This window comes from Crinia signifera, chromosome 7 (assembly GCF_055691185.1).
Source record: "Crinia signifera chromosome 7, ASM5569118v1, whole genome shotgun sequence".
Taxonomy (NCBI): Eukaryota; Metazoa; Chordata; class Amphibia; order Anura; family Myobatrachidae; genus Crinia; species Crinia signifera.
Genome location: NC_139223.1, coordinates 623,792 through 645,016, shown reverse-complemented (window position 1 = coordinate 645,016; position 21,225 = coordinate 623,792). Strand labels below are relative to the sequence as shown.

Sequence of the window (21,225 nt, the reverse complement as noted above, 5' to 3'; positions counted from 1 at the left end):
AGAATTCCCTGATCAGACAGCAGATATTACAGGTATACGCGTTCAGTACAGGTGCAAGTACAGGTGTAAATGTCACTATAGAAACAGAGAGACCTGGATATCAGGATATTGCTGCTTATATACAGAACGGTCTCACCTGGAAGCTTCAGGATGTCTCTTGAAACAGTAATACGAATTCAACAGACCAAAGAGATCGGCCAGGAAGGAGACAGCCCAGGAACACTACAGCGAGAACGAGAATGCACAATACAGGTGTGACAGACATACAATGAGTGACTATCAACAACACAATATTCCGGGATGCAACTGTATGTGTAGGGGTAATGCTGGGGCAGTTACACAGTGATCACACAATGCTGTATGCCGGGGTACATCCTCTATGTGTAGGGGTAATGCTGGGGCAGTTATACAGTGATCACACAATGCTGTATGCCGGGGTACATCCTCTATGTGTAGGGGTAATGCTGGGGCAGTTATACAGCGATCACACAATGCTGTATGCCGGGGTACATCCTCTATGTGTAGGGGTAATGCTGGGGCAGTTACACAGTGATCACACAATGCTGTATGCCGGGGTACATCCTCTATGTGTAGGGGTAATGCTGGGGCAGTTATACAGTGATCACACAATGCTGTATGCCGGGGTACATCCTCTATGTGTAGGGGTAATGCTGGGGCAGTTATACAGTGATCACACAATGCTGTATGCCGGGGTACATCCTCTATGTGTAGGGGTAATGCTGGGGCAGTTATACAGCGATCACACAATGCTGTATGCCGGGGTACATCCTCTATGTGTAGGGGTAATGCTGGGGCAGTTATACAGTGATCACACAATGCTGTATGCCGGGGTACATCCTCTATGTGTAGGGGTAATGCTGGGGCAGTTATACAGTGATCACACAATGCTGTATGCCGGGGTACATCCTCTATGTGTAGGGGTAATGCTGGGACAGTTACACAGCGATCACACAATGCTGTATGCCGGGGTACATCCTCTATGTGTAGGGGTAATGCTGGGGCAGTTATACAGCGCTCACACAATGCTGTATGCCGGGGTACATCCTCTATGTGTAGGGGTAATGCTGGGGCAGTTACACAGTGATCACACAATGCTGTATGCCGGGGTACATCCTCTATGTGTAGGGGTAATGCTGGGGCAGTTACACAGTGATCACACAATGCTGTATGCCGGGGTACATCCTCTATGTGTAGGGGTAATGCTGGGGCAGTTACACAGTGATCACACAATGCTGTATGCCGGGGTACATCCTCTATGTGTAGGGGTAATGCTGGGGCAGTTATACAGTGATCACACAATGCTGTATGCCGGGGTACATCCTCTATGTGTAGGGGTAATGCTGGGGCAGTTACACAGTGATCACACAATGCTGTATGCCGGGGTACATCCTCTATGTGTAGGGGTAATGCTGGGGCAGTTACACAGTGATCACACAATGCTGTATGCCGGGGTACATCCTCTATGTGTAGGGGTAATGCTGGGGCAGTTACACAGCGATCACACAATGCTGTATGCCGGGGTACATCCTCTATGTGTAGGGGTAATGCTGGGGCAGTTACACAGCGATCACACAATGCTGTATGCCGGGGTACATCCTCTATGTGTAGGGGTAATGCTGGGGCAGTTACACAGGGATCACACAATGCTGTATGCCGGGGTACATCCTCTATGTGTAGGGGTAATGCTGGGGCAGTTATACAGCGATCACACAATGCTGTATGCCGGGGTACATCCTCTATGTGTAGGGGTAATGCTGGGGCAGTTATACAGCGATCACACAATGCTGTATGCCGGGGTACATCCTCTATGTGTAGGGGTAATGCTGGGGCAGTTATACAGTGATCACACAATGCTGTATGCCGGGGTACATCCTCTATGTGTAGGGGTAATGCTGGGGCAGTTATACAGTGATCACACAATGCTGTATGCCGGGGTACATCCTCTATGTGTAGGGGTAATGCTGGGGCAGTTATACAGTGATCACACAATGCTGTATGCCGGGGTACATCCTCTATGTGTAGGGGTAATGCTGGGGCAGTTATACAGTGATCACACAGTGCTGTATGCCGGGGTACATCCTCTATGTGTAGGGGTAATGCTGGGGCAGTTATACAGCGATCACACAATGCTGTATGCCGGGGTACATCCTCTATGTGTAGGGGTAATGCTGGGGCAGTTATACAGCGATCACACAATGCTGTATGCCGGGGTACATCCTCTATGTGTAGGGGTAATGCTGGGGCAGTTATACAGTGATCACACAATGCTGTATGCCGGGGTACATCCTCTATGTGTAGGGGTAATGCTGGGGCAGTTATACAGTGATCACACAATGCTGTATGCCGGGGTACATCCTCTATGTGTAGGGGTAATGCTGGGGCAGTTATACAGTGATCACACAATGCTGTATGCCGGGGTACATCCTCTATGTGTAGGGGTAATGCTGGGGCAGTTATACAGCGATCACACAATGCTGTATGCCGGGGTACATCCTCTATGTGTAGGGGTAATGCTGGGGCAGTTACACAGCGATCACACAATGCTGTATGCCGGGGTACATCCTCTATGTGTAGGGGTAATGCTGGGGCAGTTACACAGCGATCACACAGTGCTGTATGCCGGGGTACATCCTCTATGTGTAGGGGTAATGCTGGGGCAGTTACACAGTGATCACACAATGCTGTATGCCGGGGTACATCCTCTATGTGTAGGGGTAATGCTGGGGCAGTTATACAGCGATCACACAATGCTGTATGCCGGGGTACATCCTCTATGTGTAGGGGTAATGCTGGGGCAGTTATACAGCGATCACACAATGCTGTATGCCGGGGTACATCCTCTATGTGTAGGGGTAATGCTGGGGCAGTTACACAGCGATCACACAGTGCTGTATGCCGGGGTACATCCTCTATGTGTAGGGGTAATGCTGGGGCAGTTACACAGTGATCACACAATGCTGTATGCCGGGGTACATCCTCTATGTGTAGGGGTAATGCTGGGGCAGTTACACAGTGATCACACAATGCTGTATGACGGGGTACATCCTCTATGTGTAGGGGTAATGCTGGGGCAGTTACACAGGGATCACACAATGCTGTATGCCGGGGTACATCCTCTATGTGTAGGGGTATTGCTGGGGCAGTTATACAGCGATCACACAATGCTGTATGCCGGGGTACATCCTCTATGTGTAGGGGTAATGCTGGGGCAGTTACACAGCGATCACACAATGCTGTATGCCGGGGTACATCCTCTATGTGTAGGGGTAATGCTGGGGCAGTTATACGTGATCACACAATGCTGTATGCCGGGGTACATCCTCTATGTGTAGGGGTAATGCTGGGGCAGTTACACAGTGATCACACAATGCTGTATGCCGGGGTACATCCTCTATGTGTAGGGGTAATGCTGGGGCAGTTACACAGGGATCACACAATGCTGTATGCCGGGGTACATCCTCTATGTGTAGGGGTAATGCTGGGGCAGTTATACAGTGATCACACAATGCTGTATGCCGGGGTACATCCTCTATGTGTAGGGGTAATGCTGGGGCAGTTACACAGTGATCACACAATGCTGTATGCCGGGGTACATCCTCTATGTGTAGGGGTAATGCTGGGGAAGTTATACAGTGATCACACAATGCTGTATGCCGGGGTACATCCTCTATGTGTAGGGGTAATGCTGGGGCAGTTACACAGCGATCACACAATGCTGTATGCCGGGGTACATCCTCTATGTGTAGGGGTAATGCTGGGGCAGTTACACAGCGCTCACACAATGCTGTATGCCGGGGTACATCCTCTATGTGTAGGGGTAATGCTGGGGCAGTTATACAGTGATCACACAATGCTGTATGCCGGGGTACATCCTCTATGTGTAGGGGTAATGCTGGGGCAGTTACACAGGGATCACACAATGCTGTATGCCGGGGTACATCCTCTATGTGTAGGGGTAATGCTGGGGCAGTTACACAGTGATCACACAATGCTGTATGCCGGGGTACATCCTCTATGTGTAGGGGTAATGCTGGGGCAGTTACACAGTGATCACACAATGCTGTATGCCGGGGTACATCCTCTATGTGTAGGGGTAATGCTGGGGCAGTTACACAGCGATCACACAATGCTGTATGCCGGGGTACATCCTCTATGTGTAGGGGTAATGCTGGGGCAGTTACACAGCGATCACACAATGCTGTATGCCGGGGTACATCCTCTATGTGTAGGGGTAATGCTGGGGCAGTTATACAGTGATCACACAATGCTGTATGCCGGGGTACATCCTCTATGTGTAGGGGTAATGCTGGGGCAGTTACACAGGGATCACACAATGCTGTATGCCGGGGTACATCCTCTATGTGTAGGGGTAATGCTGGGGCAGTTACACAGTGATCACACAATGCTGTATCCCGGGGTACATCCTCTATGTGTAGGGGTAATGCTGGGGCAGTTATACAGTGATCACACAATGCTGTATGCCGGGGTACATCCTCTATGTGTAGGGGTAATGCTGGGGCAGTTATACAGTGATCACACAATGCTGTATGCCGGGGTACATCCTCTATGTGCAGGGGTAATGCTGGGGCAGTTATACAGTGATCACACAATGCTGTATGCCGGGGTACATCCTCTATGTGTAGGGGTAATGCTGGGGCAGTTATACAGCGATCACACAATGCTGTATGCCGGGGTACATCCTCTATGTGTAGGGGTAATGCTGGGGCAGTTATACAGTGATCACACAATGCTGTATGCCGGGGTACATCCTCTATGTGTAGGGGTAATGCTGGGGCAGTTACACAGCGATCACACAATGCTGTATGCCGGGGTACATCCTCTATGTGTAGGGGTAATGCTGGGGCAGTTACACAGCGATCACACAATGCTGTATGCCGGGGTACATCCTCTATGTGTAGGGGTAATGCTGGGGCAGTTATACAGTGATCACACAATGCTGTATGCCGGGGTACATCCTCTATGTGTAGGGGTAATGCTGGGGCAGTTATACAGTGATCACACAATGCTGTATGCCGGGGTACATCCTCTATGTGTAGGGGTAATGCTGGGGCAGTTACACAGCGCTCACACAATGCTGTATGCCGGGGTACATCCTCTATGTGTAGGGGTAATGCTGGGGCAGTTACACAGCGATCACACAATGCTGTATGCCGGGGTACATCCACTATGTGTAGGGGTAATGCTGGGGCAGTTATACAGTGATCACACAATGCTGTATGCCGGGGTACATCCTCTATGTGTAGGGGTAATGCTGGGGCAGTTACACAGGGATCACACAATGCTGTATGCCGGGGTACATCCTCTATGTGTAGGGGTAATGCTGGGGCAGTTACACAGCGATCACACAATGCTGTATGCCGGGGTACATCCTCTATGTGTAGGGGTAATGCTGGGGCAGTTACACAGCGATCACACAATGCTGTATGCCGGGGTACATCCTCTATGTGTAGGGGTAATGCTGGGGCAGTTATACAGTGATCACACAATGCTGTATGCCGGGGTACATCCTCTATGTGTAGGGGTAATGCTGGGGCAGTTACACAGGGATCACACAATGCTGTATGCCGGGGTACATCCTCTATGTGTAGGGGTAATGCTGGGGCAGTTACACAGTGATCACACAATGCTGTATCCCGGGGTACATCCTCTATGTGTAGGGGTAATGCTGGGGCAGTTACACAGCGATCACACAATGCTGTATGCCGGGGTACATCCTCTATGTGTAGGGGTAATGCTGGGGCAGTTATACAGTGATCACACAATGCTGTATGCCGGGGTACATCCTCTATGTGTAGGGGTAATGCTGGGGCAGTTACACAGTGATCACACAATGCTGTATGCCGGGGTACATCCTCTATGTGTAGGGGTAATGCTGGGGCAGCTATACAGGGATCACACAATGCTGTATGCCGGGGTATATCCTCTATGTGTAGGGGTAATGCTGGGGCAGTTATACAGGGATCACACAATGCTGTATGCCGGGGTACATCCTCTATGTGTAGGGGTAATGCTGGGGCAGTTATACAGTGATCACACAATGCTGTATGCCGGGGTACATCCTCTATGTGTAGGGGTAATGCTGGGGCAGTTATACAGTGATCACACAATGCTGTATGCCGGGGTACATCCTCTATGTGTAGGGGTAATGCTGGGGCAGTTACACAGCGCTCACACAATGCTGTATGCCGGGGTACATCCTCTATGTGTAGGGGTAATGCTGGGGCAGTTACACAGTGATCACACAATGCTGTATGCCGGGGTACATCCTCTATGTGTAGGGGTAATGCTGGGGCAGTTACACAGTGATCACACAATGCTGTATGCCGGGGTACATCCTCTATGTGTAGGGGTAATGCTGGGGCAGTTATACAGTGATCACACAATGCTGTATGCCGGGGTACATCCTCTATGTGTAGGGGTAATGCTGGGGCAGTTATACAGCGATCACACAATGCTGTATGCCGGGGTACATCCTCTATGTGTAGGGGTAATGCTGGGGCAGTTACACAGTGATCACACAATGCTGTATGCCGGGGTACATCCTCTATGTGTAGGGGTAATGCTGGGGCAGTTACACAGCGCTCACACAATGCTGTATGCCGGGGTACATCCTCTATGTGTAGGGGTAATGCTGGGGCAGTTATACAGTGATCACACAATGCTGTATGCCGGGGTACATCCTCTATGTGTAGGGGTAATGCTGGGGCAGTTACACAGCGCTCACACAATGCACCTAAGCAATAACTAGAGTGTATAAGTGGAATCTAGCTGTGAATTAGCATAGGGCATACTAGAAACCACACTGGGCACAGGGGAAGTGGCATCTGTTGGGATATTTGTATTATATGTTAATGTAGAAGGACTGAGGTTTGGATTGTTACTTCCACCATCTGACAATGCTCCCTGGCATACAATGCCCTATTGCCTCTGGGCACTATACACTGTTTCCAGGATCAGCCACAGAATTAATATGGACAGTAGCAGCAGAGCCACCATAGAGAACGGATATAGACACACAAGAGGGTGAAGGCCAATAATGAACCCTCACCTGCCAGACATTGGACTGAAGAGACTGGCTGAGGAGCTGCAGGAGGAACTGTGGGATCTGAAGTTCCATACAAAGGTCTGAGAGCAGCAGAGGGTCACAGCCAGAGGACAGGAGATTACACGTGATGCGCAAAGCTGGCCGGAGACGTGACACAGCTTCCAGTGACACCTGTGATGGGGAGAAGCACAAAGACGGAGGGGTAAAGGAGGAGACACAGCATTAGGACAGGAAGACACAGATGGAGGAGGAAGAGATGTAAAGGTGGAGAGTAGGAGAGACATAGCACCAGGACAGGAGGACACAGACTTGGGGAGAGTAGGAGAGACACGGCATTAGGATAGGAGGACACAGATGGAGGAGGAAGAGATGTAAAGGTGGAGACTTGGGAGAGTAGGAGAGACACAGCACCAGGACAGGAGGACACAGACTTGGGGAGAGTAGGAGAGGCGGCATTAGGACAGGAGGACACAGATAGAGGAGGAAGAGCTGTAAAGGTGGAGACTTGGGAGAGAAGGAGAGACACAGCACCAGGACATGAGGACACAGAATTGAGGAGAGTAGGAGACACAGCATTAGGACAGGAAGACACAGATGGAGAAGGAAGAGATGTAAAGGTGGAGACTTGGGAGAGTAGGAGAGACACAGCACCAGGACAGGAGGACACAGACTTGGGGAGAGTAGGAGAGGCGGCATTAGGACAGGAGGACACAGATAGAGGAGGAAGAGCTGTAAAGGTGGAGACTTGGGAGAGAAGGAGAGACACAGCACCAGGACATGAGGACACAGAATTGAGGAGAGTAGGAGACACGGCATTAGGACAGGAGGACACAGATGGAGGAGGAAGAGATGTAAAGGTGGAGACTTGGGAGAGTAGGAGAGACACAGCACCAGGACAGGAGGACACAGACTTGGGGAGAGTAGGAGAGATGGCATTAGGACAGGAGGACACAGATAGAGGAGGAAGAGCTGTAAAGGTGGAGACTTGGGAGAGTAGGAGAGACACAGCACCAGGACAGGAGGACACAGACTTGGGGAGAGTAGGAGAGACGGCATTAGGACAGGAGGACACAGATAGAGGAGGAAGAGCTGTAAAGGTGGAGACTAGGGAGAGTAGGAGAGACATAGAACCAGGACAGGAGGACACAGACTTGGGAAGAGTAGGAGAGATGGCATTAGGACAGGAAGACACAAATGGAGGAGGAAGAGATGTAAAGGTTGAGACTTGGGAGAGTAGGAGAGACACAAACTTGAGGAGAGTAGGAGACACAACATTAGGACAGGAGGACACAGATGGAGGAGTAAGAGATGTAAAGGTGGAGACTTGGGAGAGTAGGAGAGACACAAACTTGAGGAGAGTAGGAGACACAACATTAGGACAGGAGGACACAGATGGAGGAGGAAGAGATGTAAAGGTGGAGACTTGGGAGAGTAGGAGAGACACAGCACCAGGACAGGAGGACACAGACTTGGGGAGAGAAGGAGATATGGCATTAGGACAGGAAGACACAGATGGAGGAGGAAGATATGTAAAGGTGGGGACTTGGGAGAGTAGGAGACACAGCATTAGGACAGGAGGACACAGATGGAGAAGGAAGAGATGTAAAGGTGGAGACTTGGGAGAGTAGGAGAGACATGGCATTAGGACATGAAGACACAGATAGAGGAGGAAGAGATGTAAAGGTGGAGACTTGGGAGAGTAGGAGAGACACAGCACCAGGACAGGAGGACACAGACTTGGGGAGAGTAGGAGACACGGCATTAGGACAGGAGGACACAGATGGAGGAGGAAGAGATGTAAAGGTGGAGACTTGGGAGAGTAGGAGAGACACAGCACCAGGACAGGAGGACACAGATGGAGGAGGAAGATATGTAAAGGTTGAGACTTGGGAGAGTAGGAGAGACACAAACTTGAGGAGAGTAGGAGACACAACATTAGGACAGGAGGACACAGATGGAGGAGGAAGAGATGTAAAGGTGGAGACTTGGGAGAGTAGGAGAGACACAAACTTGAGGAGAGTAGGAGACACAACATTAGGACAGGAGGACACAGATGGAGGAGGAAGAGATGTAAAGGTGGAGACTTGGGAGAGTAGGAGAGACACAGCACCAGGACAGGAGGACACAGACTTGGGGAGAGAAGGAGATATGGCATTAGGACAGGAAGACACAGATGGAGGAGGAAGATATGTAAAGGTGGGGACTTGGGAGAGTAGGAGACACAGCATAAAACAGGAGGTCACAGATGGAAAAGGAAGAGATGTAAAGGTGGAGACTTGGGAGAGTAGGAGAGACATGGCATTAGGACACGAAGACACAGATAGAGGAGGAAGAGATGTAAAGGTGGAGACTTGGGAGAGTAGGAGAGACACAGCACCAGGACAGGAGGACACAGACTTGGGGAGAGTAGGAGAGACGGCATTAGGACAGGAGGACACAGATAGAGGAGGAAGAGCTGTAAAGGTGGAGACTTGGGAGAGTAGGAGAGACACAGCACCAGGATAGGAGGACACAGACTTGGGGAGAGTAGGAGAGACGGCATTAGGACAGGAGGACACAGATAGAGGAGGAAGAGCTGTAAAGGTGGGGACTTGGGTGAGAAGGAGAGACACAGCACCAGGACATGAGGAAACAGACTTGGGGAGAGTAGGAGCCACAGCATTAGGACAGGAGGACACACATAGAGGAGGAAGAGATGTAAAGGTTGAGACTTGGGAGAGTATGAGACACAGCATTAGGACAGGAGGACACAGATGGAGGAGGAAGAGGTGTAAAGGTGGAGACTTGGGAGAGTAGGAGAGACACAGCACCAGGACATGAGGAAACAGACTTGGGGAGAGTAGGAGCCACAGCATTAGGACAGGAGGACACACATAGAGGAGGAAGAGATGTAAAGGTTGAGACTTGGGAGAGTAGGAGACACAACATTAGGACAGGAGGACACAGATGGAGAAGGAAAATAGGTACTTGTGTATTTTGGCGGCGCCCATTGCATCGCATACCATAACACATACGATGGTATGCGATGCGACGCGATATCGTACGATAGCATACAATTTTGAAATTGTATGCCATTGTACATGGCATACGATGCCATACGATGCGATGCGATGCGATTAAACATTGTATAAGCACCCTAATGGGTGCTTATACAATGTTAAGCACCCAAATGGGTGCTTACAATGTTAAATGCACTCCCACGCCACCCCCCACTATAAATGTGAACCCGAAGCGTGGCGAGCGCAGCGAGCCCGCGAGGGGCGGCGGTACGCGTCCTACGACCTTTTCATACCCCCACTATCCACGTCGGCGTGGAGTTGAGAATAGAATAGTGTGGCGAGCGCAGCGAGCCACCGAGCCCGAAGCGTGGCGAGCGCAGCGAGCCCCGCGAGGGGACGCGGATACCTTCACAGGTAAACGCGTCCCCTCGCGGGCTTCACAGGTGTCCGCGTCGCCACGGACACCTGTGAAGCCCGCGAGGGGACGCGTATAACTGTGAAGGTATCCGCGTCCGCTCGCCACGCTTCGGGCTCGCTGCGCTCGCCACACTATTCTATTCTCAACTCCACGCCGACGTGGATAGTGGGGGTATGAAAAGGTCGTAGGACGCGTACCGCCGCCCCTCGCGGGCTCGCTGCGCTCGCCACGCTTCGGGTTCACGTTTATAGTGGGGGGTGGCGTGGGGGTGCATTTAACATTGTAAGCACCAATTTGGGTGCTCAAAAGCACCCTTTAGGGTGCTTATACGATTTTTGGTCGTATAGGGGGTCAAAATCGCATCGCATGCCATCGGGTGCATGGCATGCGATGCGATGCGATCTGTTCGTCGTACGACGGACATCGGGGGCGCCGCCAAAATACACAAGTACCGGAAAATATGTAAAGTAGTAGTGGTTTGTTTATTTATTAGGTGCCACAAAGTGTCCGCAGCACCGTACATAGCAAACAAAAAACAAATTACAAGGTAACATACAGGGTTTGTTGATGAAATACATCATAAATAGGGGTACAGCTGGTAGAACTAAAATCAGCATCAGTTCAGAAGTAGGTGTCAAAATTGTCGAGGAGACTGAAGATGAAGTAGAGGAAGGGAAGAACAGGGCAGGAGCAGTGGTGAGGTAAAGAGGTAGGGTGAGTAAAGGTGGAGACTGTGGAGAGTAGGAGAGACATGGCATTAGGACAGGAAGACACAGATAGAGGAGGAAGAGATGTAAAGGTGGAGACTTGGGAGAGTAGGAGAGACACAGCACCAGGACATGAGGACACAGAATTGAGGAGAGTAGGAGACACGGCATTAGGACAGGAGGACACAGATGGAGGAGGAAGAGATGTAAAAGGTGGAGACTTGGGAGAGTAGGAGAGACACAGCACCAGGACATGAGGACACAGAATTGAGGAGAGTAGGAGATACACGGCATTAGGACAGGAGGACACAGATGGAGGAGGAAGAGATGTAAAGGTGGAGACTTGGGAGAGTAGGAGAGACACGGCATTAGGACAGGAGGACACAGACTTGGGGAGAGTAGGAGAGACACAGCACCAGGACAGGAGGACACAGATGGAGAAGGAAGAGATGTAAAGGTGGAGACTTGGGAGAGTAGGAGAGACACAAACTTGAGGAGAGTAGGAGACACAACATTAGGACAGGAGGACACAGATGGAGGAGGAAGAGATGTAAAGGTGGAGACTTGGGAGAGTAGGAGAGACACAAACTTGAGGAGAGTAGGAGACACAACATTAGGACAGGAGGACACAGATGGAGGAGGAAGAGATGTAAAGGTGGAGACTTGGGAGAGTAGGAGAGACACAGCACCAGGACAGGAGGACACAGACTTGGGGAGAGAAGGAGATATGGCATTAGGACAGGAAGACACAGATGGAGGAGGAAGATATGTAAAGGTGGGGACTTGGGAGAGTAGGAGACACAGCATTAGGACAGGAGGACACAGATGGAAAAGGAAGAGATGTAAAGGTGGAGACTTGGGAGAGTAGGAGAGACATGGCATTAGGACATGAAGACACAGATAGAGGAGGAAGAGATGTAAAGGTGGAGACTTGGGAGAGTAGGAGAGACACAGCACCAGGACAGGAGGACACAGACTTGGGGAGAGTAGGAGAGACGGCATTAGGACAGGAGGACACAGATAGAGGAGGAAGAGCTGTAAAGGTGGAGAGAAGGAGAGACACAGCACCAGGACATGAGGACACAGAATTGAGGAGAGTAGGAGACACGGCATTAGGACAGGAGGACACAGATGGAGGAGGAAGAGATGTAAAGGTGGAGACTTGGGAGAGTAGGAGAGACACAGCACCAGGACAGGAGGACACAGACTTGGGGAGAGTAGGAGAGATGGCATTAGGACAGGAGGACACAGATAGAGGAGGAAGAGCTGTAAAGGTGGAGACTTGGGAGAGTAGGAGAGACACAGCACCAGGACAGGAGGACACAGACTTGGGGAGAGTAGGAGAGACGGCATTAGGACAGGAGGACACAGATAGAGGAGGAAGAGCTGTAAAGGTGGAGACTAGGGAGAGTAGGAGAGACATAGAACCAGGACAGGAGGACACAGACTTGGGAAGAGTAGGAGAGATGGCATTAGGACAGGAAGACACAAATGGAGGAGGAAGAGATGTAAAGGTTGAGACTTGGGAGAGTAGGAGAGACACAAACTTGAGGAGAGTAGGAGACACAACATTAGGACAGGAGGACACAGATGGAGGAGGAAGAGATGTAAAGGTGGAGACTTGGGAGAGTAGGAGAGACACAAACTTGAGGAGAGTAGGAGACACAACATTAGGACAGGAGGACACAGATGGAGGAGGAAGAGATGTAAAGGTGGAGACTTGGGAGAGTAGGAGAGACACAGCACCAGGACAGGAGGACACAGACTTGGGGAGAGAAGGAGATATGGCATTAGGACAGGAAGACACAGATGGAGGAGGAAGATATGTAAAGGTGGGGACTTGGGAGAGTAGGAGACACAGCCTTAGGACAGGAGGACACAGATGGAGAAGGAAGAGATGTAAAGGTGGAGACTTGGGAGAGTAGGAGAGACATGGCATTAGGACATGAAGACACAGATAGAGGAGGAAGAGATGTAAAGGTGGAGACTTGGGAGAGTAGGAGAGACACAGCACCAGGACAGGAGGACACAGACTTGGGGAGAGTAGGAGACACGGCATTAGGACAGGAGGACACAGATGAAGGAGGAAGAGATGTAAAGGTGGAGACTTGGGAGAGTAGGAGAGACACAGCACCAGGACAGGAGGACACAGATGGAGGAGGAAGATATGTAAAGGTTGAGACTTGGGAGAGTAGGAGAGACACAAACTTGAGGAGAGTAGGAGACACAACATTAGGACAGGAGGACACAGATGGAGGAGGAAGAGATGTAAAGGTGGAGACTTGGGAGAGTAGGAGAGACACAAACTTGAGGAGAGTAGGAGACACAACATTAGGACAGGAGGACACAGATGGAGGAGGAAGAGATGTAAAGGTGGAGACTTGGGAGAGTAGGAGAGACACAGCACCAGGACAGGAGGACACAGATAGAGGAGGAAGAGATGTAAAGGTGGAGACTTGGGAGAGTAGGAGAGACATGGCATTAGGACACGAAGACACAGATAGAGGAGGAAGAGATGTAAAGGTGGAGACTTGGGAGAGTAGGAGAGACACAGCACCAGGACAGGAGGACACAGACTTGGGGAGAGTAGGAGAGACGGCATTAGGACAGGAGGACACAGATAGAGGAGGAAGAGCTGTAAAGGTGGAGACTTGGGAGAGTAGGAGAGACACAGCACCAGGACAGGAGGACACAGACTTGGGGAGAGTAGGAGAGACGGCATTAGGACAGGAGGACACAGATAGAGGAGGAAGAGCTGTAAAGGTGGGGACTTGGGTGAGAAGGAGAGACACAGCACCAGGACATGAGGAAACAGACTTGGGGAGAGTAGGAGCCACAGCATTAGGACAGGAGGACACACATAGAGGAGGAAGAGATGTAAAAGTTGAGACTTGGGAGAGTATGAGACACAGCATTAGGACAGGAGGACACAGATGGAGGAGGAAGAGGTGTAAAGGTGGAGACTTGGGAGAGTAGGAGAGACACGGCACCAGGACATGAGGAAACAGACTTGGGGAGAGTAGGAGCCACAGCATTAGGACAGGAGGACACACATAGAGGAGGAAGAGATGTAAAGGTTGAGACTTGGGAGAGTAGGAGACACAACATTAGGACAGGAGGACACAGATGGAGAAGGAAAATATGTAAAGTAGTAGTGGTTTGTTTATTTATTAGGTGCCACAAAGTGTCCGCAGCACCGTACATAGCAAACAAAAAACAAATTACAAGGTAACATACAGGGTTTGTTGATGAAATACATCATAAATAGGGGTACAGCTGGTAGAGCTAAAATCAGCATCAGTTCAGAAGTAGGTGTCAAAATTGTCGAGGAGACTGAAGATGAAGTAGAGGAAGGGAAGAACAGGGCAGGAGCAGTGGTGAGGTAAAGAGGTAGGGTGAGTAAAGGTGGAGACCGTGGAGAGTAGGAGAGACATGGCATTAGGACAGGAAGACACAGATAGAGGAGGAAGAGATGTAAAGGTGGAGACTTGGGAGAGTAGGAGAGACACAGCACCAGGACATGAGGACACAGAATTGAGGAGAGTAGGAGACACAGCATTAGGACAGGAGGACACAGATGGAGGAGGAAGAGATGTAAAAGGTGGAGACTTGGGAGAGTAGGAGAGACACAGCACCAGGACATGAGGACACAGAATTGAGGAGAGTAGGAGATACACGGCATTAGGACAGGAGGACACAGATGGAGGAGGAAGAGATGTAAAGGTGGAGACTTGGGAGAGTAGGAGAGACACGGCATTAGGACAGGAGGACACAGACTTGGGGAGAGTAGGAGAGAAACGGCATTAGGACATGAAGACACATATGGAGGAGGAAGAGATGCAAAGGTGGAGACGTGGGAGAGTAGGTGAGACACTTTGTGAGAGAGTAGACACAAGGAGGAGACAGACTTGGACAGTAGAAGACACAGCATTCGGACACAGATGGAGAAGGGAGAGATGTACAGGAGGTGACAGACTTGGAGAGAGTAGCACAGCATTTGGACAGGAGGACACAGATGGAGAAGGGAGAGATGTACAGGACAAGACCGACTGACCGGAGGGCTGCAATCCTGTAGTCTGTGATGAACTCTATTTCGAAAACTTGGATCTTTAAGGAGGAGGAAGGGAGTGCTGAGCTGAGCAACAGATGGGTCAGTGGCCTCCAATAAGACTGACCATTCATCATCACTATCCTTTATTAGACGAAACACAAGGACCAGAAGGTTACAGACAAACGCTCCATTATAGAGAATATACCTCGTAGCGGATCTAAGGGCCACTATACCGTGTTATTCTTCTGGACTTATTTATTTACCAGTTTCTTATATAGCGCACACATATTCCGCAGCGCTGTACAGAGACTATTATTACCAGTTATTATATAGCGCACACATATTCCGCAGCGCTGTACAGAGACTATTATTACCAGTTATTACATAGCGCACACATATTCCGCAGCGCTGTACAGAGATTATTATTACCAGTTATTATATAGCGCACACATATTCCGCAGCGCTGTACAGAGACTATTATTACCAGTTATTATATAGCGCACACATATTCCACAGCTCTGTACAGAGAATAATATTACCAGTTATTATATAGCGCACACATATTCCGCAGCGCTGTACAGAGAATAATATTACCAGTTATTATATAGCGCACACATATTCCGCAGCGATGTACAGAGACTATTATTACCAGTTATTACATAGCGCACACATATTCCGCAGCGCTGTACAGAGACTATTATTACCAGTTATTACATAGCGCACACATATTCCGCAGCGCTGTACAGAGATTATTATTACCAGTTATTATATAGCGCACACATATTCCGCAGCGCTGTACAGAGACTATTATTACCAGTTATTATATAGCGCACACATATTCCACAGCTCTGTACAGAGATTATTATTACCAGTTATTATATAGCGCACACATATTCCGCAGCGCTGTACGGAGGATATTATTACCAGTTATTATATAGCGCACACATATTCCGCAGTGCTGTACAGAGACTATTATTACCAGTTATTATATAGCGCACACATATTCCGCAGCGCTGTACAGAGATTATTATTACCAGTTATTATATAGCGCACACATATTCCGCAGCGCTGTACAGAGACTATTATTACCAGTTATTATATAGCGCACACATATTCCGCAGCGCTGTACAGAGAATATTATTACCAGTTATTATATAGCGCACACATATTCCGCAGCGCTGTACAGAGACTATTATTACCAGTTATTATATAGCGCACACATATTCCGCAGCGCTGTACAGAGATTATTATTACCAGTTATTATATAGCGCACACATATTCCGCAGCGCTGTACAGAGAATATTATTACCAGTTATTATATAGCGCACACATATTCCACAGCGCTGTACAGAGACTATTATTACCAGTTATTTATATAGCGCACACATATTCTACAGCGCTGTACAGAGACTATTATTACCAGTTATTATATAGCGCACACATATTCCGCAGCGCTGTACAGAGACTATTATTACCAGTTATTATATAGCGCACATATTCCACAGCGCTGTACAGAGATTATTATTACCAGTTATTATATAGCACACATATTCCTCAGCGCTGTACAGAGACTATTATTACCAGTTATTATATAGCGCACACATATTCCGCAGCGCTGTACAGAGATATTATTACCAGTTATTATATAGCGCACACATATTCCGCAGCGCTGTACAGAGAATATTATTACCAGTTATTATATAGCGCACACATATTCCACACCGCTGTACAGAGACTATTATTACCAGTTATTATATAGCGCACACATATTCCACAGCTCTGTACAGAGAATATTATTACCAGTTATTATATAGCGCACACATATTCCGCAGCGCTGTACAGAGACTATTATTACCAGTTATTATATAGTACACACATATTCCGCAGCGCTGTACAGAGACTATTATTACCAGTTATTATATAGTACACACATATTCCACAGCGCTGTACAGAGATATTACCAGTTATTTATATAGCGCACACATATTCCGCAGCGATGTACAGAGATTATTATTACCAGTTATTTATATAGCGCACACATATTCCGCAGCGCTGTACAGAGACTATTATTACCAGTTATTATATAGCGCACACATATTCCGCAGCGCTGTACAGAGAATATTATTACCAGTTATTATATAGCGCACACATATTCCGCAGCGATGTACAGAGAATATTATTACCAGTTATTATATAGCGCACACATATTCCACAGCTCTGTACAGAGAATAATATTACCAGTTATTATATAGCGCACACATATTCCGCAGCGATGTACAGAGATTATTATTACCAGTTATTATATAGCGCACACATATTCCACAGCGCTGTACAGAGAGTATTATTACCAGTTATTATATAGCTCACACATATTCCACAGCGCTGTACAGAGAATATTATTACCAGTTATTATATAGCGCACACATATTCCACAGAGATGTACAGAGACTATTATTACCAGTTATTATATATCGCACACATATACCGCAGCACTGTACAGAGACTATTATTACCAGTTATTATATAGCGCACACATATTCCACAGCTCTGTACAGAGATTACCAGTTATATTATATAGCGCACACATATTCCACAGCGCTGTACAGAGACTATTATTACCAGTTATTATATAGCGCACACATATTCCTCAGCGCTGTAAAGAGACTATTATTACCAGTTATTATATAGCGCACACATATTCCACAGCGATGTACAGAGACTATTATTACCAGTTATTATATAGCGCACACATATTCCACAGCGCTGTACAGAGAATATTATTACCAGTTATTATATAGCGCACACATATTCCACAGCGCTGTACAGAGACTATTATTACCAGTTATTATATAGCGCACACATATTCCGCAGCGCTGTACAGAGACTATTATTACCAGTTATTATATACCGCACACATATTCCGCAGCGCTGTACAGAGACTATTACCAGTTATTATATAGCGCACACATATTCCGCAGCGCTGTACAGAGATTATTATTACCAGTTATTATATAGCGCACACATATTCCGCAGCACTGTACAGAGAATATTATTACCAGTTATTATATAGCGCACACATATTCCGCAGCGCTGTACAGAGACTATTATTACCAGTTATTATATAGCGCACACATATTCCGCAGCGCTGTACAGAGATTATTATTACCAGTTATTATATAGCGAACACATATTCCGCAGCGCTGTACAGAGAATATTATTACCAGTTATTATATAGCGCACACATATTCCGCAGCGCTGTACAGAGACTATTATTACCAGTTATTATATAGCGAACACATATTCCGCAGCGCTGTACAGATACTATTATTACCAGTTATTATATAGCGCACACATATTCCGCAGCGCTGTACAGAGAATATTATTACCAGTTATTATATAGCGCACACATATTCCGCAGCGCTGTACAGAGACTATTATTACCAGTTATTATATAGCGCACACATATTCCACAGCTCTGTACAGAGAATAATATTACCAGTTATTATATAGCGCACACATATTCCGCAGCGATGTACAGAGATTATTATTACCAGTTATTATATAGCGCACACATATTCCACAGCGCTGTACAGAGAGTATTATTACCAGTTATTATATAGCTCACACATATTCCACAGCGCTGTACAGAGAATATTATTACCAGTTATTATATAGCGCACACATATTCCTCAGCGCTGTAAAGAGACTATTATTACCAGTTATTATATAGCGCACACATATTCCGCAGCGCTGTACAGAGACTATTATTACCAGTTATTATATAGCGCACACATATTCCGCAGCGCTGTACAGAGAATATTATTACCAGTTATTATATAGCGCACACATATTCCACAGCGCTGTACAGAGACTATTATTACCAGTTATTATATAGCGCACACATATTCCACAGCGCTGTACAGAGACTATTATTACCAGTTATTATATAGCGCACACATATTCCGCAGCTCTGTACAGAGAATATTATTACCAGTTATTATATAGCGCACACATATTCCACAGCGCTGTACAGAGACTAGTATTACCAGTTATTATATAGCGCACACATATTCCGCAGCGCTGTACAGAGAATATTATTACCAGTTATTATATAGCGCACACATATTCCACAGCGCTGTACAGGGAATATTATTACCAGTTATTTATATATAGCGCAGACATATTCCGCAGCGCTGTAGAGAGACTATTATTACCAGTTATTATATAGCGCACACATATTCCGCAGCGCTGTACAGAGACTATTATTACCAGTTATTATATGGCGCACACATATTCCACAGCGCAGTACAGAGAATATTACCAGTTATTATATAGCACACACATATTCCACAGCGCTGTACAGAGACTAGTATTACCAGTTATTATATAGCGCACACATATTCCTCAGCGCTGTAAAGAGACTATTATTACCAGTTATTATATAGCGCACACATATTCCACAGCGCTGTACAGAGACTATTATTACCAGTTATTATATAGCGCACACATATTCCACAGCGCTGTACAGAGACTATTATTACCAGTTATTATATAGCGCACACATATTCCGCAGCGCTGTACAGAGACTATTATTACCAGTTATTATATAGCGCACACATATTCCACAGCGCTGTACAGAGATTATTATTACCAGTTATTATATAGCGCACACATATTCCACAGCGCTGTACAGAGACTATTATTACCAGTTATTATATAGCGCACACATATTCCGCAGCACTGTACAGAGAATATTATTACCAGTTATTTATATAGCGCACACATATTCCACAGCGCTGTACAGAGACTATTATTACCAGTTATTATATAGCGCACACATATTCCACAGCGCTGTACAGAGAATATTATTACCAGTTATTATATAGCGCACACATATTCCGCAGCGCTGTACAGAGAATATTATTACCAGTTATTATATAGCGCACACATATTCCACAGTGCTGTACAGAGATTATTATTACCAGTTATTATATAGCGCACACATATTCCACAGCGCTGTACAGAGACTATTATTACCAGTTATTATATAGCGCACACATATTCCGCAGCACTGTACAGAGAATATTATTACCAGTTATTTATATAGCGCACACATATTCCGCAGCACTGTACAGAGACTATTATTACCAGTTATTATATAGCGCACACATATTCCGCAGCACTGTACAGAGACTATTATTACCAGTTATTATATAGTGCCCACATATTCCACAGCGCTGTACAGAGGATATTATTACCAGTTATTATATAGCACACACATATTCCGCAGCGCTGTACAGAGACTATTATTACCAGTTATTTATATAGCGCACACATATTCTACAGCGCTGTACAGAGACTATTATTACCAGTTATTATATAGTGCACACATATTCTGCAGCGCTGTACAGAGAATAATATTACCAGTTATTATATAGCGCACACATATTCCACAGCGCTGTACAGAGAATATTATTACCAGTTATTATATAGCGCACACATATTCCACAGTGCTGTACAGAGAATATTATTACCAGTTATTATATAGTGCCCACATATTCCACAGCGCTGTACAGAGGATATTATTACCAGTTATTATATAGCGCACACATATTCTGCAGCGCTGTACAGAGAATATTATTACCAGTTATTATATAGCGCACACATATTCCGCAGCGCTGTACAGAGACTATTATTACCAGTTATTATATAGCGCACACATATTCCGCAGCGATGTACAGAGATTATTATTACCAGTTATTATATAGCGCACACATATTCCTCAGCGCTGTACACAGACTATTATTACCAGTTATTATATAGCGCACACATATTCCTCAGCGCTGTACAGAGATTATTCTTACCAGTTATTATATTGCGCACACATATTCTGCAGCGCTGTACAGAGACTATTATTACCAGTTATTATATAGCGCACACATATTCCGCAGCGCTGTACAGAG

General features: G+C 47.1%; 1 protein-coding gene across 3 annotated transcripts in view; it reads right to left on the bottom strand.

The window, feature by feature from the left end:
* The window catches only part of STK36 (serine/threonine kinase 36), a 142,780-nt gene that overhangs the window by 69,166 nt on the left and 52,389 nt on the right, over positions 1–21,225 (bottom strand). For all 3 annotated transcript variants that reach the window (XM_083152182.1, XM_083152181.1, XM_083152180.1), the window contains exons 11-13: positions 15,266–15,403; positions 7,091–7,258; positions 137–222 (exon numbers count right to left, since the gene is read on the bottom strand). In XM_083152182.1, the coding sequence (XP_083008308.1) occupies positions 137–222; positions 7,091–7,258; positions 15,266–15,403 (392 nt within the window). The remainder of the gene's footprint in view (positions 1–136; positions 223–7,090; positions 7,259–15,265; positions 15,404–21,225) is intronic.